Source organism: Sceloporus occidentalis, unplaced genomic scaffold (genome assembly GCF_023333645.1).
Source record: "Sceloporus occidentalis isolate IW3139 unplaced genomic scaffold, rSceOcc1.0.p SCAF_3, whole genome shotgun sequence".
NCBI classification, from domain to species: Eukaryota; Metazoa; Chordata; class Lepidosauria; order Squamata; family Phrynosomatidae; genus Sceloporus; species Sceloporus occidentalis.
The window spans coordinates 9,233,895-9,251,331 of record NW_028316983.1 but is presented as its reverse complement, the minus strand read 5'-3'; the positions used below and the strand labels follow the sequence as shown (position 1 = coordinate 9,251,331).

The window sequence follows — 17,437 nt, the reverse complement described above, 5'->3', positions numbered from 1 at the left end:
TCTTTTAAGACTTCAACAAATTCTGTCAACAAGACCTTCTGTACAACAACTCATGAACACTTCAGTTCTATCCTTATATCACTAGCATTACAGTAAAGAACAATAGCATCCAAAATCCACAAAACAATGATACTTTTATTGGGCCAACCAAAATGCACAAAATACATGATGTTAGTACAGTAAAAGTTCCCTAGATTTTACATGCATTTTAGAGCAATAAAAACGTAACTCCAAATACCCCCATTTCATCCTAAATATTTAAAGGCACAGTTGAAAAATGATGCTAAGCAGACATTATAAACTGTCCTAAGAATTGTACAAATAATAAAGTGAGGGAGCCCATTCCCCAACCAATTTGCAATCTAAAGCTTTTACCACTCTACTAGAAGGAATAAGTAAGCCTTCCCAGTCAAACAATTTCAGGATTACAACAGCTTTAGCTGGAACAGACAAAGATCTTATTACGCAGTCCTCAAGGAAAGAAGAAAATAGGACATATGCTTGAAATTCAAAACCAGAGCACAGTCTCAGGTTAACACCAGTGGCTGTTGAAAACTAGCCCACAAAAAAAGTATATTAACACATGTCTAGCTATATCCAGCATATATCAGGAAAGGGGCACTGCAGATTAACAGCTGAAAGATTTTGTTAACTATTCTTTGAGGATAAAAATTGAGCATCCCTAATCTAAAATTCAAAATGCTGCAACATCTGAAACCTTTTTAGTGCCAATATGAAGCTACAGGTTTAATGGTTCACTGTACAGAAACTGTTTCATGCACAAAATGATTTAATATATTGTATGAAATTAACATCAGGCTATGTGCATAAGGTCTATATGAAACATAAATGAAGTTCATGTTTAGACTTGGGTCTCATCTCCAAGATATATTTCATTATGTATATGCAACTATTCCAAGTTCCAAAAAAATTCAAAATTCAAAACATTCCTGGTCCTAAGCATTTCACATAAGGGATACACAACCTGTACTTTTCTTATCTTTAGAAAGAATCAAATCACTTCCAGCTGCCTCTGAAAGAAACAAGGATGATGGCACAGGATAGATAAGAACTTTTATTTTACTAACTCCAAGTTGAAAATGTCTCAGTATTTCCAAGAGTGATACCACTCATGTTTGAGAATAACAGTTATGCCCAAACCAACCATCTTGGAAATGAATGTTTCCATGCTGGAAGAAGTCACCAGACTCCCAAGTGTCCTTGGCCATCCTCTTTTGCTAAGTCATCAAAATCTTATGGGGAAAGAGTAATATGTTTCAATACCTAAAGATCTGGTTTTTCAAATGTTTGTATTGAACTCAGGATTTTAAAGTTCTTGATCCAGCTAATCCAAGAACAAGCTAAAATGAAACTATTTATATGTATCTTTTTTTTTCTACACCCACTTAAATTATTTATGACCAATCTAAACATAAGGCTGCCTTCCTAATTCGCTGGTGTGTGTTTTTATGCGCCTTCCAGTCACCTGTCAACTTATGGCATAGGGATTTCTTAGGCTGCAGATACTTTATTAAAATTACTAGGAAAAGGATACTGAATTAGGAAAGTCGGAGCATTGTCATCTTGAAACAAAAGACTGATGTTCAACTGGATTCCAAAAACTGACATGCATCACTCACATTTTTTGCAAGCATCTTGGTGCATTTTAACCTGGTCTTGCACTGACAACTCCACACTGAACTGCAAACAAACCAACAAGCCATGTGTGTCCACCATTCAGAGCATGCAGAAGAAAGAATTAGTAAGTCAGTAACCTTAAGATGTGCATAAGCCACCTAGGAGTTTGATTCTTTTATTATTATTTTTATAGAGCAGAGGGAACATCATCACAGAGAGTCATTTTTAGACACTCTGAAGTTTAAGAAATCTGTCAATTCCTCATGAATTTCCCATTACTCTGTCAGGAAGAACAGCTTCACTGCGAGGTCTCTGAAGATGATTTAACTATCAGAGTCAGCTCAATAAGAGGTGCTACATGAAGCAGAATATGTGATTCAGCATTCAGCATCAGTTCCAAATCTTGTTTAATAGCAACGAGTTATGCACACAACCACTAAAGAGGGATCTGCAGCTAAAATGGACTGAAGATTAGTTATCTATAGCTGAGTAATAGAAGTGCCAGGAGAGCTAGGTGTGTTTTCAAAAGATACTAGGTCAGGTCCATCAAAAAGAGGTCCATTGACAGTTGTTCAGTGTCATCGAAAGGATCCCTGTCCAGTGGACATCCAGTACAGTCAACACAAATATTTCTAAATTCTAGTATCAACAAAATAAAGAGGGACAATCCAGGTTAGATTAATTGCAGTATTTCTGTTTACCAGGATATAGCTTGTTTCCCCTGAACACTCAGTCTCTTGCACTGCTCCTGGTCATTAGCTTGTTAGGAAAGATGGTGGCGAGGCAAGCTGACACATTTCACATCTTTCCCCTTCACATTTTTGATGCTTTGTCTAACTGGACAAGGAAGCTGCTAGTGTCTATTGTGTGCTGAAAGGAATTACTGAGTCTCCTAGCTTCCTGAGCACGTCTATTAAGCAGATGAGTGTTCAGAACAGAAAGTAGCAGGGGAAAGAAGGAGACAGAAAGAAAGAAAGAGGATGAGCCGTGCAGCCTTGGATTAGTTTAGTGCGAAGCAATTCCCGTGGTACCTAGAGTTTCCTGAGCAGCATCCACAAAGTGACTTTCTGCACGGATTGCTTTTACTGGAAATGAGGGGAGAGTAGAAATATTAGACCAGATGGCTCATGCCAAACAGGAAACTGTGATCAACTGTAAAAAATAATTGGGAAGGCCATGTTCATAATGGATATTATGGACTAAGGTGAGTTTTTCTTCTGCCTTGTGCAAAGCGCAATCAAACAGGGCGCATAGAAAGCCTTGCAATCCAAAATAGTACTACTAAGAACCCCTTCTGCATTAGAAATGGGAACATTACTTCCTCAGTCAGCATATTTATTGGTACATGGAGCACTTGGGGTGTTCATGTTTTCATTCCCAAGTTAGCTTGATATGGTCAAGGTTTCTTTTCTACAAAATATTGACCAATTCTGACATTTTCTATGCTCAACAGAAATTGAGATATTCTGTCTCCCAAGAAAACACTGAAGTGGTGGTGGGGAGGGGGGACTGCAGAATAATTTTATTTACATATCCAGTATCTGTTGTTGTTGTTGTTGTTGTTGTTGTTGTTGTTGTTGTGTACCTCCAAGTCATTTCCAACTTATGGCAACCCTAAGGCAAACTTATCATGGGGGTTTCTAGGGCTGGGAGTGTGCAATTCACCCATGGTCACATACTGGATTTCCATGGCTGAGCAGGGAATCAACCCATGGTCTCCAGAAACACAGTCCAATGCTCAAACCACTACACCACATTGGCTCCAGTACGTATTTACCTTCAGTTCACTCCGAATTCTTGCAGTTTTCCCTTCCTAAAAGTCAATTACATTTATTCTGTAATGTTTGTAAAAATCTACTAATTCAATCATCCAGAAAAAATAAGGGAGTGGAGTACATTCCCCATAAATTCAATCCATTTATATATCCCAGCTTTGCTTTTGTTGTGTGTCTTCAAGTTGTTTCTGACTTATGGCAACCGTATCATGGGATTTGTTCAGAGGCAGTTTGCCATTGCTTTCCATCTTTACTTTTGAGTTATTTTGGCATTTCTATTCCTATCTGTTCCTCATTGATTATTGGTATTTTTGGTTTGTTTACTTGATAACATGTCCACCTTTTCTTTGGCATGAGATGTTTAAAAGCATGAGAAAGTACAAAGGCTAAGAATTATGAATCCTACAAAAGCATGTCAGGGAGACTATATACAGGTAATCTATGGATGCCAGCTGTGAAAGCTTTTGACTTCACATCTGAGGGAGACCTTTCTTGTCTAGTATAATGTGCTCCATAGAACAGGGCAAAGGAAGACATCATAAAAAAAACTCAGACTAAGTACCATTCCATTTCCCTTTGCTTTTTTCTTTCTTTCCAGGACTGTCTAATACATAACAAAATATTTTTCTTGCCTAGTAGAGCTCAGGGAAATGCTAAGCATCACAATGCTACTTGAGTTGTTACCGGTACTCTACATGGCAGCACAGATGGGAGGTTACTGTGTATGCCACTTATTTCTGTGGTCTCATTTTCTTTTAGCAGACAAGGTTATGGCTCTATTGCAATGAACAGAAGTTCTAGTCTCATGTTCACAAGACGTTCAGTTGAAATTCAAGGTACCAGACCATTTATTTTCTGCCATTCACTAGTTATTCTTTTTTTTAAAAAAATCAAGAGTTTGGAATCAAAAATGCAAAACCGAACCCAGCCTTTGAGGCTAACCAACGGGAAGCCAATGGGAAAATGAGGTAAGTAACCTTCAAAATAATACTTATCTCCCCACTCCTTTGCTTTTTTGCCCTTATAAATAGGAAGCTTCGCTGCACATACTTTATTTTTTTTAAACCTTTTAGTAGTAATTATGTTTCAAATGTGGTTTTACCCATTTTAACAATTTTTTGAAAATCATAATATTATTATTTAATTCTTTTTTAGCTTGTTTTAATCTTGTTTTAAACTTAATCATGTTTTAAATTCCCGTAAACTGTCTAGGATACTATCATGAGAGAAAGATGGGGTACAAATGCAATAAATACATAATTAATAAATACAGCTTGGCCAGCCAATTGGTAAAATTATTACATAGTTAATAATTAACTGATTTACTTAGTCACTTCTATTGTTTCTTCTGTTATTACTGGATTTTATGTTTTAATGTACTGAACACTACCCAGAGAACTCTGGTTATCAGCCAGTCTAAAAGTTCAGTTAGTATTAGATGCTTCCAGAAAATGAGAAAGAATAAATAGAAACACCCCACGTCTCTTATGACATCTAGTTGCACCCCATGACCACTTCTTGATTTAAATAAGCTGTTCTAAAAAGTGACAGCTGCTTTCTTCCATAACAATCTCTTCACCACATTTAAAATGCAGAAGGGGACATCCTGTTTGGTTTGCAAGAGAGGGGTAATTTGAACTTGGAGTCTGAAGCATCCATTTTGGTAGCAGAAAGGCTGGGAAGAATCCCTTCTGCTTTGAAACCTCTGCTGCAAGTTCAAATGGAATCCACCCTCTTATTCTCAAGGACATCCAACTCCATTTTTAAATTATTTTTATTTTTTGTAGCAAGCACCAAGAGTCTCTGCTTGTGAGAACAGACCAATACCAAATAAAATGGTGTACGATGCCAGCCCATCTCCTGGCATAGTAGTCCTATAAGTCAGACTGACTAACATGCATCCATACACCACAAATCTCCTGAAGACTCCCAAATGTAGGATAAATGTTTCAAAATGTTCAGTTCCCCCAGACTGAAAGATACTGAAGAACAATGGGTTGCTGTTTTCCTGTGCTGGCAACTTCAGCATCAGCTAACCCCCATAAGTCTGATTGCAGCTGCTTTTATTGTCATTCTCTGATAGGAAAAGACACGAAACTGGACTATGGCATCACCAGCCAGGAGCCAGAATACTTCCACATACACATGTTAATATTGTGTATTTCTATGATAACTGTCGGCAAATTTGGGATCCAGATACAGCTTGAATCTCTCTTATTGTGAAATCCAAAATATTCCAAAATCCCAAATTGTCCACATGGATGACTGAGATAGTGACACCTTAGCTTTCTGATGGTTTAAGGTACACAAACTTTGTTTTATGAACAAAATCATTTAAAATGTTGTATATAAAATTACCTGCAGGCTATCTGCATAACATGTATATGAAATATAAATGAATTTAGTTGTTTACACTTGGGTCCTATCTCCAAGATATCTCATTATGTATATACCAATATTCCAAAATCTGAAAAACTCTGAAATCCAAACACTTCTGGTCCCAAGCATTTTGGATAAGAGAGATTCAACCTGCATGCATGTGTGTAGGGGGGGGGCACGCACATACACATATGCATACAATAAAATAATATCACATTTTACAGGAGGAATTGGGAACCTGTTATTGATTCCAACTGATCATGACAACTTAGTGTGCAACAACGTCTGGAAAACCACAGGTTTCTCAATACAGCATCTTTATATAACATGAATGTTATAACTCTCTCAAGGAATCAGGCATGTCAGCATGTTACAGGAACATATGGTAAAACTAAAACCACCTAGTTTGAAATTTTCAATATTTTTGGATGAGTTCCTTACATATGGCCTAATCAATTGATAGGGTTAAGAAGCAAGGTACTTTGGACATCTCTGGTAGATCAGCTGAAGCATGAACAGCTACAAAGGCACCATAGAGAGCAAGGCAGTGGGAATGGGAGCCCATGTGCTCTGACAGGTACAGCTAGACTGGCAAAACTTGGCTACAAATTTTTCCTCAGCCACGAAGCTCAGCCACTGCTTCTTTGGCCAAAGAAATTATCTCAGCCTAGCTATCTTGTATGATTGTTATGAGCGCAACACAAGGAAAAAGAACAGGAGAGGACAGCTGAACATCAGGGAAACATGGGATAAATACACAACATAATACAAGACAAGACAATAAAAACAAGAAGACTGGAAGTGGGGAAAAGTCAAGGAACAAGTCTTTCTTCCTCACAAAGTGCTTCAGAAACACAAATACAGTTGGCCCTCTGTCTCCAGTTTCCTTATCCACAGATTCAATCATCCACAATTTGAAAATATTCAAGAAATATATAAATTCCCAAAAGCAAACCTTGATTTTGCCATTTTATATATTTTACTACACCACTGAATATAACGGGACTTGAGCATCCATGGATTTTGATATCCATGGGGAGTGCTGGAACCACACATCAGCAGATACCAAGGGCTCATTGTACCGACAAGGCCCCTTTGGTTTAGCTGCAACAATATCTTTGCCACCTTTTTTCTTTCCTAGATAAAAGTGGGCATACTTCTCACTATGGTTCTTCCACTGGGCTGCATTGTTTGTTCAATTAATGAGTTAGATTAACTGAATTTCAAGAACATGTTGATGCGCTAAAATGGTGTCCCTAATAGATAAGGCAGCAGAATTTTCTTTAAAAGAGGATATATCTATGACACCAGCTGCTACACTTACTTGTATCATATATAAAAGGAACATTATGAGAAATCTTTATTCTCTCATATGCACATGTATACAGATCTTATAGGTTAATCCATCAAAGAAAATACATAATACTGAATTTGCTAACATCTTATGGACTGGACGATAGCCCTGATTTTCCCACATTGCTCCAGCTGAGTTGTATCATGTCCTGCATCTTTGTGTTAGAACAGAAATGAGGGGGACCCTGTCTCTCAGTGAGAAGACCCCTCAAACATCAAACTTCTTCAAGAGAACCAGTGTTTGAGGTTTGGTGGGCTACTTAAGGGAAACTGTTCTATGGTGGCAAGACAGAAGAGCTTTCTCCACCTAGTCAAGTACCATTAACCAAAATACTGGTAAGCAGATTTTACCTCTTCTGTGCCAAGGTATCTTGTTTCTTTCTTGGCAGCACAAGTAGAGGAACGTTAAACATACTGGCCAAAGAGTAACTGAACAATCTCTTAAAATATGTTCACTATTTATACACTGGTCAAGCATAGAAGGAAGTCTCCACCTCTTCTCTATCAGCTTCATTTCCTGAAGCCAAATATTTTTTCAGGCCAGAAGGCAACGTTCAGTGCAGCAGCCACCTGCCTAAGAGAAGAAGATCTGGCTAGCCGACAGCTAGTGTGATCCATGCCTTCAGAACCTGTCTTTCTGAGGCAAAGAAACTGTCACTCAGTGCCATCCACTAAGGACAGGCACATTACACTCCACATCAAGCTGGAGAAGAGTGGCACACATGTACTTACAAGCCAACTAAAGTTTTGGGGCACAGAAGCCATCTCAGTTGGTCTCACACTTTAAAATCTAACAGCACTATTTACTCAAGTGAGTAGCCCTAGCTGAATGTTCGCAACATCCTTACCATGAGGATTTTCAAGACCTATTGGAATGTGGATTTTTCTAATATATTATCCACTCTTGTCTCCCACCTGGGATGTACAGAAATATGGTGCAAGCTTCTTCTTTTTTTTTTATTAAACTGCTACATCGTAAGACCAAAATAAGTTTATACACACTACCTATCACCATCCATTATAGCACCTATGTCTCCGCAGTACCATCTAGTAAGTGAAATGCACAATGTCACATCATTGTGGGTAAAATTTACAAGAGCAGGGGGTCTGAACACAATAACACTACACACTTATTTTGTTAAAAGTTACTGGAGAAGAACAAATTGACAGCAGTCACATGTCATGTTGGGTCAGCTGCATACTCTCCAACTGACTGGGCTCCCATTTTCCCTCTTTTTCCTCAGCTTACATCAACTGCTGCAAACTAAGTTCAAAGTCCAAAAGTACTCAGCTGACACAGCAGGATGGGAAAAGAGGAACAGACACTACAGCTTCTCTTGGATTATGAATTCTTCCTCATTAATAACTGTTGCCAGCTTGACCATACTCTGATGTTGCTTGGCCACGTGTGTCCCCTTTTTCATCTCTGAAATACTGGAAGGTATGCTATAGACTTCTTTGAACTGTTCTCTCATAGCACTACAAACATAATTATTATTCCTGATAGGTATAAACACAGATCAACAACCAACTGGCAAGCTTGAGCCTTGTTCCCACTATGTTTAAATCTGGATCGTGATCCGGGTTAAACGAGCATAGTTCCCACTGAATCCGATTTCAGAAATTGATTCAGAAAGGGAGGTCATGCTATTTACCCATTTTTGCCCATTTAACCCAAAAAGACACTGGGAAAATGGGGTATTTTTTTGGGCTGAATCGGTTTATTTAGAAATAAATCAATTCAGCCCAAGTGGGAGCCAGACAGATTCAAATCTGCCCTGGTTCCCATTGGCAGCTCAGCCCAGGGAGGCAGCTGGCATGGCCCGGTCTCTCCTGGCCCCCAAATCCCCGGCCCAGCCTCCTTACTGGCTTCTTTGGACGCTGACCGGGTTCCCTAGGCTTTTTTAAAAAAATTCCCACAGCCGGGGAGGCCACAAGGAGGTCTCAGAAATGCCGGAGGTCTTGCAACTTCCTTCCTGGCTTTCCCTGGGCTTCTCTGCGACCTCCTTCCAGCCTCCCCAGCCACAGGAATTTTTTTTAAAAGCCCAGGGAACCCGGCCAGTGGCCAAAGAAGCCGGTAAGGCAGCTGGGCTGGAGATTTTGGGGCCAGGAGAGGCCAGAGATGGGCTGGGCCATCAAGCTGCCCCCCCACCACTGAACCGATTCCTGAAACCAGTGCAAGCATAGTGGGTACCACATTTTTTCAGAACCGATTTCAAGAATTGGTTCAGGAAATGGATTTTCTGGTCAGAGGGAACAAGGCCTAGGTTTTTGGGAACAAAAAAAATCACTCTTTTCCTAAACCACAGCTAAAAAGAAAAAAAAAACGGAGTTAGCAGCAGCTTTGGGTGTATCCTTGAGTCTCAGAACTGGAGGAAAATAGGATATAAATAAAACAAAATAAGATTATAGTCTGCAGCAATACTGCATCATCTGAAAATGAATAGTATTACAAAACAAACCTTTGGGGGAAAATTGGAATCTTTACAGTATAGGTGGAGAAACTTTTTTTATGCTGAGAATGGCACTACATCAGGGAGGGTTCTCTTGGGGGCTGTAATACAGAGGTGAAGTCAGTGGCAGGTGAGCCAAATCCAAAAGTGGGAGGCAACAAACCTCATGGGGCTAACTATTTTCTTCTATCACACTGTTTCCCTCTTCTGTCTCTGAACATTTATCTCTTCCCAGCTTATATTTTCTTTCCTTCCCAATTTTGTCTCTCTTTCCTCCTGTCCCCTCCTGCCTTTCTTCATTCCTTCCTCCACTCCTTCCAAAGTGGGAAAGGGTACATACTGGCCTGACAAAAATCGTCACTGACCAGATACCACACGGTAATTCCCCATCCCTGCTTTACAGGATACAGACATCCCAAATGATCAGCCCTAGGACAGATATTAATGGAAGTCCTGAACATGTCTAGTTCAGCATATACCTAACATCTGACCATACCTAACTAAGGCCTGTTACAGACTGCCAAAATAAAGCTGCTTCGGGTCTCTTTGGAGGTATGCTATTTAAATGATGCATGGGTCCTAAGAGTCCGGAGGTCACGCCAAAGCCACACTCCATTCCTAAGCACTGGAGTGCAGCTTTGGTGAAGCTTCCAGATTCTTAGGATGCCAGTTATTACTAAAGACCAAGTTGCCTTACTATTAAAGCATACTTCAGTGTGTGTGTGTGTGTGTGTGTGTGTGTGTCTGGTAGAATACTATCTGAACAAGTTTGTAAATAATCTTAATCTATGGCCTTATGGAATTCTGCAAATTACAATATTTGTGAGCCAGATAAGTGTGAGCACTTTGATAAGTAGAAAGAAATGTACACATCTGCAGTACCTAACACTCTTATAACTCCAAAATCATCATTAGGAACATAGGAGAGAGCAAATGTACTAGAAACATGCTTCTCTAATTCTGACAAGTAAGAAACTTCCATATCCAACTCCCTACTACTGACATGAGTGAACCAACTCAGTTTAGTCCACAGTCCAATAGCCTGCTAGCAAGAAAGCAAATGCATAGTTGTATTTCCTTCACATACAAAACATGCTACAAAAATGCTACAAATGCATTGTGGCCAGCAGCAGCAATAACTGCCAGAAAAGCTACAATTTACTGGATCAGAAACATAAATGTGGAGATGCAGGTTTTTTAATGTTACAGAAATCTACGTTTCTTTAAGGGTCTGAACAAGCTAGCTGACCCTTTGAAAAGGGGGCTGATGTGCCTTTTGTGCTTTGCTCACAGTGAGGACTTACTTACTGTGAAACAATGATGTGTGACAAATGTTGGTGGGTACATGAATATCCTTTCTTTCATTGCTTTTGGGATCAAAAGAAAGGCAGAAATACAGGTGAGGGACAAAGGGAATGCAAAGAATGACCACCACCTCTTGTTATTGCTCTAAACCTCAAATTTGGGAAAGGCAAGTTGAAATGTGCAATGTGAAACTGTTATCTGCCCTTTTTACTTTCTGTACAGGGATGTATCAGCTCTTCCTCCAGGGCATTTACAACCCAGTTTTTTCCAATCCATTTCTGAGTGTACATATGCCACATCTCAACCTTGGTTTTGATGCTGCCGCAGCCCCCACTCCAGAGGCTCCACTCAGCTAAATGGCGTTTTGCCACTGGAAAGAAGGAAAACATGATCAAAGGATCACCATTACAGGTAGGTACAAGGCATGCGGGCATAGGTCTCATAAGAGGGGACGAGCAAGTTGAAGGTTTACAATGTTTATTTGAATGGCTCTCAGCTCCTTGTCGCCACGAGCATCACACGCATGACACAAGGGAACAAAAACTTAGAAAGAGACATGAGAATGCATGAGAATGGACTCTCTAAAAACATACAGACCTTGGAGATGGTTCAGGCTGTTGCTCTTTCCTTAAACAGAAGCAAAAGTATATTAGCAATGAAGTCAGGTGAGGAAAGCATACTACATATACAGTTAAAGACAAAAAAGGACACAACACAGACATAACACAGTGACATGGCAGGGGCCTGAAGACTATATAGAGGAAAATTAAGAGATGTTCAAAGGTGCCCAAACAAAACAAGGTCAAAATAAAGCTAGAAGCACTTTTAAATCCAACCTCTTTTGATGATGGGGTTTGATTAATGGTCTCTTTACCTATTACAATGGAGGGGGGTATTCCAGAGGTTTTTGACCTATAGCTCACATCAGCCCCACCCAGCCTGGCCAGTGGTATGGGACTGTGGAAGCTGTAGGCCAAAACATTGGAAAGACCAACAGTATTACATCCCTATCCTAGATAAGAGTCATCCTCATTCTCTGTATTCCAGATTTGAAACATAACAATGGGAGATGTTTCCCATAACTGTCACAGATGTATGGAGCTGGATCGCAGAGACAAAGTAACTCCACTTATCCATTGTCTCCATTTCTGTGTAGTGTATACTGTATAGTGTATATGTGAATTGAAATACCTCCTGACTATGCTGGGGATTGGGATCTGCAGGAAAAATCCACCACTTGTCAGGCTAGACTTGAGGAGCAACACAGTGGCTTAAACATATTAAAAGTATTAACTGCAGTAGTCATGTGAAGGCTCCTAGTGTAGTCACTTGTAATATAGACTCTGCTGCCCCAAAAGAGAGAGAAGACCATTGAAAATGCCTTATAATTGTCAAGAAATCTTTGGTGAAAGAAGGCAGGTGACAAAGGAGACAGTATACCTCTAAACCAACTTGCCCAAGAAAGGAATGCATTTTGCTAGGCAGAGAGTACAAGAAAAGGAAAGGAAAGACAAACCAGAAACTGATGATAAATGCAGAATGTATTTTATTGTGTAAGAATGCCAAATATACATCACCAACAAATCTTTTTCAAAGGCAATACTTTTACACAGTTTGCCTTTCAACCAAAAGATCTGTCAGAGTTTTCTTTACAAAAGAAAAGATCCTCAAGGAATGATGAAAAGAAATAAACTATACTATCCTTGAAGAAAACACATTGGCAAAAGACAATATTCAAGTCAGTAAACTTTTAATTTGGCACCACATAGGTTTATTTGCTTTTTTAAAAAAGAATCTTTTCAGAATTTTTGATTCTTCACCTGCTTTCCTCTTTTAATTTTAGTCAAGCAACTTATGATAGCAGTATTACTAACCTGAAGGTCAGTCCAGATTTGCTCTTCAGGTTCCTCAGCAGCTCCAGTTGGTTCAAAGGAGGAATGAGCCTAAATTGGAGGGAAAAATAAAATGGAATAAAGTCATATTCAGATAAAGAAACAAAAGCTTGGCAAATTCTGGGAAACCACTTCCTTCCTTTGCATTTCTGCCTCAGTTACATCATGTACATGCAGGCAGAGGAAGCTAGCTTTTCACAATTTAGGCTCTTTTTAGGAGCACCCCAAAACAGGAACGAGGATTTATAAACAGCAGGGGAAGTAGGAAGTTATGGACCCATTCTTTTTGTAAGTCTTAGGTCTGTATTCAGCTTGCTTTGCTTAGCCAAAGTGCTATGATTTTCCATTTAGGAAAACATACTTGTAGTTTCCATGGTCTTGGAATATGCTAACTGCTGTTGTTTAAATCCTGATAGAGAAATGTTGCTAATTAGTCCAAAGGCAAGACTAAGTCCTATCAAGAACTCCCTGTTTTTACAACCCTTTGATATGCTGTTTCTGGGCTCATCTACACTGCCTAGAATATTCTGGGCTGTTCCTGGAATATTCTGGCCCCAGAGCTGCCCCAGATTCCACCATCACCTCCATACTCCACAGTGATGCCAAGCAACTGTCTATACATGCGTCCCCACTGTGTTGCCCAGGATTGCTGCAACTGGCACAAGTCACTCCTTCTGAGTTCAGAAATGAGATGCCTAGGTTCAATCATAAGACTGGGTGCCTTGTTGTGGGCTAAGAGGGAGTGACTTGCATTGGTAGTGGCAGTGGCAACACAACAAGGACACGTGTGTAGCCGCTCAGTGTTGCTGCAAAGTGCTCTGGACTTTCCTACAAAATCTGGAACAAAATTTTTAACCCAATTTAAAGGAGGGATAGGGCAGATTTGGTGTGGAAGACAACCCATACTCAAATCGGGGATTTGGCCATGCATTTTTGGCCTTAAAAGTCTTGCAGAGAGGGAAATGGCTCCAAATCTTTGATGTTCTTTTTTTGATGCTGAGCAAAAACTGTCCATGTCATACTGTTGTTGCTTGGAGATCAAGACTGATACTGGGCTATTTTCAAGGCAATGTTCCCACCCTGCCCTACATTTTATAGCATTCTCTTTACATTATAGTAGGCCTGAAGGCCTGTTTGGCCTCAGGAACTTCCTTCCACATCATCTCTGCCTTGGAAGTTGAGGCTGATAGCAAAGCTCCAAATGAAAACCTTTCATGTAAAATGCATGCTGTAAAAATATGAAAGCATTCTGTGTGTGTGTGTAAAATCAATGTTGTAAAAAGCAGTGTTAGGGAACAGGGCACTACCTGAAAGCTAAATCAGTGCAAGTAAGTAGAGTGGAGAAGAAACAAGTGTTGAAAGGAAGACCTATTTATTCATACTTCTATGAGATCTGAGTGCTGAAGTCTCACAGAGTTTCTATGCCTTTTAAAAGTTCAGAAGCAGTCAAGGTTTTCTCAGCACTGCAACATTATGATGGAAAATGACTGCTCTTCTTCAGAGGCCTTGCCTAGTGGTGAACACCAAGCAACATAAAGCCTGAGGTTTTCTTTTTCCTACTAGCCAAGCACAGTATGTGCATGGCCACTCCACCTCTTATAAACATTAGAACTGATGGGTGCTTTCCTGTATTCTATTACTGTTCATAGCCCTAGTCAAGGCAATGCAGGTAGACATAAGTCCCGTGCCTGTTTGTTTGTTTGTTTACGGTATTTACCCTCAATAAATTTAACTCCAGAATGAAAGTAGCATCTGATGGGTGCTCTCACTTGTTTTTTATGGCCCTCCACCAGGCATTCAGTCTGACAGTCTCAGTTTTCAGAGAAACCAATAGTTCTTCAAATATTGAAGAATCTCAATATTCTTAGAGATTCTTCAATATTCGAAGAAATATTAGTTTCTCTGAAAGCTGAGACTGTTGGACTGAATGCCTGGAGGAGGGCCATAAAAACACTGTATGGGACAGAAAATAAGCCAATATTTTTTATATTGGAAGTACTGATGAAACATGCAAGATTTATTTTAGTGCTGTACATTATTTAAGAGCTAGAATTAATACAAGGACAAAGTCTCCTAGTATGAATTTCCTTACAAAACTCATGTTCAATGCACCCAATAACTGATATGTTATTAGAATGAAATTGTAAAAAGATAGATACATAGATAGATAGATAGATAGATAGATAGATAGATAGATAGATAGATGACAAATTATAGGCCTTCTATTTTCAGCTTAAAGTCCTGAAGAAAGGGAAATGACTGCAATTTGAGGTTTTTTGTTACTGTTTTAATGCCAAACGAAACAGTCAGTATTGTGTCCTATCTATCTATCTATCTATCTATCTGTCTATCTATCTATGTAAAGTTAGACTTCAAACTACTTTAAAATTCAATAACAAGTCAACTTTAATGCATTCCTGAAAGATAAATGTGGGAAATAAGAACAAGGCAAATTGCCCAAGAACTTTTTTCTGATTGCATTAGCTCAAAAAACTGTATGATTGAGCTCTGTGATATTATAATGTTCCCTCTCTTTCCAGAAAAGGTGTCATTTAGTTTTCAAAAAGCATGCTTCATAAAATTTTAAAAAAGAGTTAGGCACAAGGATTCATACAATCACTGGGGAAAAAATATAGTACAGTACATGCAACTCAGCACAACTTTTAAAATTGCTGGCCTGGTCCATTGGCTTTATTATGCACATTACTCATAGAGATCTAAAGTTTTCTTGATATCGCATATATAAATAATAATATCATTTGCTCACTGCACATAGCAAAGGGAACACAGGTGACCAATTACAGGAAGCACACATATTGTTAAGGCGAGGTCAAGATAGCTGGATCATGCCCCAAAGCGATCAGTTACAATACCATCCACAAAATCACAATATGGGCAGTACAAAACAATATACACTCTCACAAATGCACACGTGCACACCATAAAGAACTCATTTTATTTGTTATATAAAGCAGTTCCAAGAGCATAAAGGGGAGAATATGCGAGAGGGGAGACAAAAGAGAAGGGAGAACAACAGATCAGGGAGGAGAAAAGAGATAGGATGTTAGGGTTAAGTGCAAGTATTCTGAAATCCAGACTTAAAAAAGAACTACCTAAGACTGTTTTCTGTATTCTCTGGGGCTACCATTGCTACTGTCTTTCTACTTACCTGTTTAACAACACAAAAAGGAACGAAGAGAAGAAATGAGGACAGATACAAGGAGCTAAATGATGGATTGCTCCTTTGTTGTTGAGCCACAAACTACATCCTTTTCTAATGTGAGTGGAACTAGTAAAGTCACTAATATATTTTAGAGAGATGGAGAAGAAATGAAAACAGGTGTAACATTCTGCAAAGCCAGCTCTTGATGGTGTCAGTTGGTTAATACCAAGAATATCTCCATGTCCTGTGTTCTGGAGTAAATTTGTGATTGAAAAGAAAAGTGTGTAATTCTTTTTAAACAAGGTGAAGGAGAAATGTGCAAATTAATATATGTACAATGCTTAAAAAAAGAAGAATGGACAGCCTAACTGATCAGTGGCAGCCAATATGACGACTGATCTTAGCATTCACCTTGCTGTAATGTCAATCTCTTTTGCTCTTCACAAAGTGAGACTGACACTGTGGGTGAATAGCCCACTGTGGCTTGTATTCTTCAAATCTTACATCTGTCTTCATCCAGGTGAAGAGAGTGAGAGTGAGTAAGAAGGATGAGAGAAGGGGTAAGAGGAGAAAGAAATAATAGAGGGAGGGAGGGCTGGGTTGGATCAAGGAGCTGTCTTCCATGAACAGAAGGGCTCCACTCACCAAAGATCTCTCCATCTGATCACTGGGGAGCCCCTACCAAATATACACTACTATTCACCCCATTCAGAAAGGTCATCTGACTTTCTGTGAAGCATTTTCTGGCTACTAGAGAAGTTGTCATGAGGAAGAGGGGGCAGGAACTCCATTTCCACCAGTTCTCTGTGGAGAACTAAATCCAGTAGGCTGTATTACTAACATGTCTGATACTGTCACAGACTTTAATCAGTCAGAATATATTTTCAAATTATGCAGCTTCATATTTTAAGTAGTCTGATGAAATTCAGTTTTGTGACATTCAGAAGTCTGCATGCTTGCTCTGAGCCAGGAATAGAAATCACACGGCTCTCCAGCTGCTGCTGTATTAAAGTTCCTAATATTCCACAGCACTGCATATGTTGGCTTGGGCTGCTAGAATTTAGAGTCCAACAATTTCTGAAAGGCCTCACCACCCCAATCCATATAAACCTAGATTAACCACTAAAAATGTATTTTCACCATGTTTAGCTCTTGTTTTGGGGGAGAGAAACCTAAACAGAACCCGTTATCTACTCAATAATTTATGTACAGAAGAGCCATAAGATATTTCAGTTCCAGAGCTCTTTTCCATAGAAGCTAAGAAATTGAATTCATTTTGCACATAACTCATATTTAGGAAGAACTAGACTCTAGATGTAGCTAACAGCTTTTTCTAAGATGAGCTTTTCCAGTTCTGCAGTAATCTCACAGTCAAATAAGGTATCTTCCAGTTTGATCTATTTAGCCAACTCCTTTTTAGAATTTCAACAGCTATGCCCACTTTGACACTATTTCATCATGAAGAACCTGCCCATTAAA

At 39.3% G+C, this 17,437-nt stretch overlaps 1 protein-coding gene across 9 annotated transcripts in view; it reads right to left on the bottom strand.

The window, feature by feature from the left end:
* The window catches only part of KCNQ2 (potassium voltage-gated channel subfamily Q member 2), a 150,188-nt gene that overhangs the window by 27,206 nt on the left and 105,545 nt on the right, over nucleotides 1-17,437 (bottom strand). For 4 of the 9 annotated variants that reach the window (XM_089513621.1, XM_089513614.1, XM_089513615.1 and 1 more), the window contains 3 exons: nucleotides 12,778-12,846; nucleotides 11,501-11,530; nucleotides 2,670-2,723 (listed from right to left, as the gene is read on the bottom strand). In XM_089513621.1, the coding sequence (XP_089369747.1) occupies nucleotides 2,670-2,723; nucleotides 11,501-11,530; nucleotides 12,778-12,846 (153 nt within the window). The remainder of the gene's footprint in view (nucleotides 1-2,669; nucleotides 2,724-11,500; nucleotides 11,531-12,777; nucleotides 12,847-17,437) is intronic. The other 5 variants (XM_089513622.1, XM_089513616.1, XM_089513619.1 and 2 more) reach the window with 2 other exon arrangements.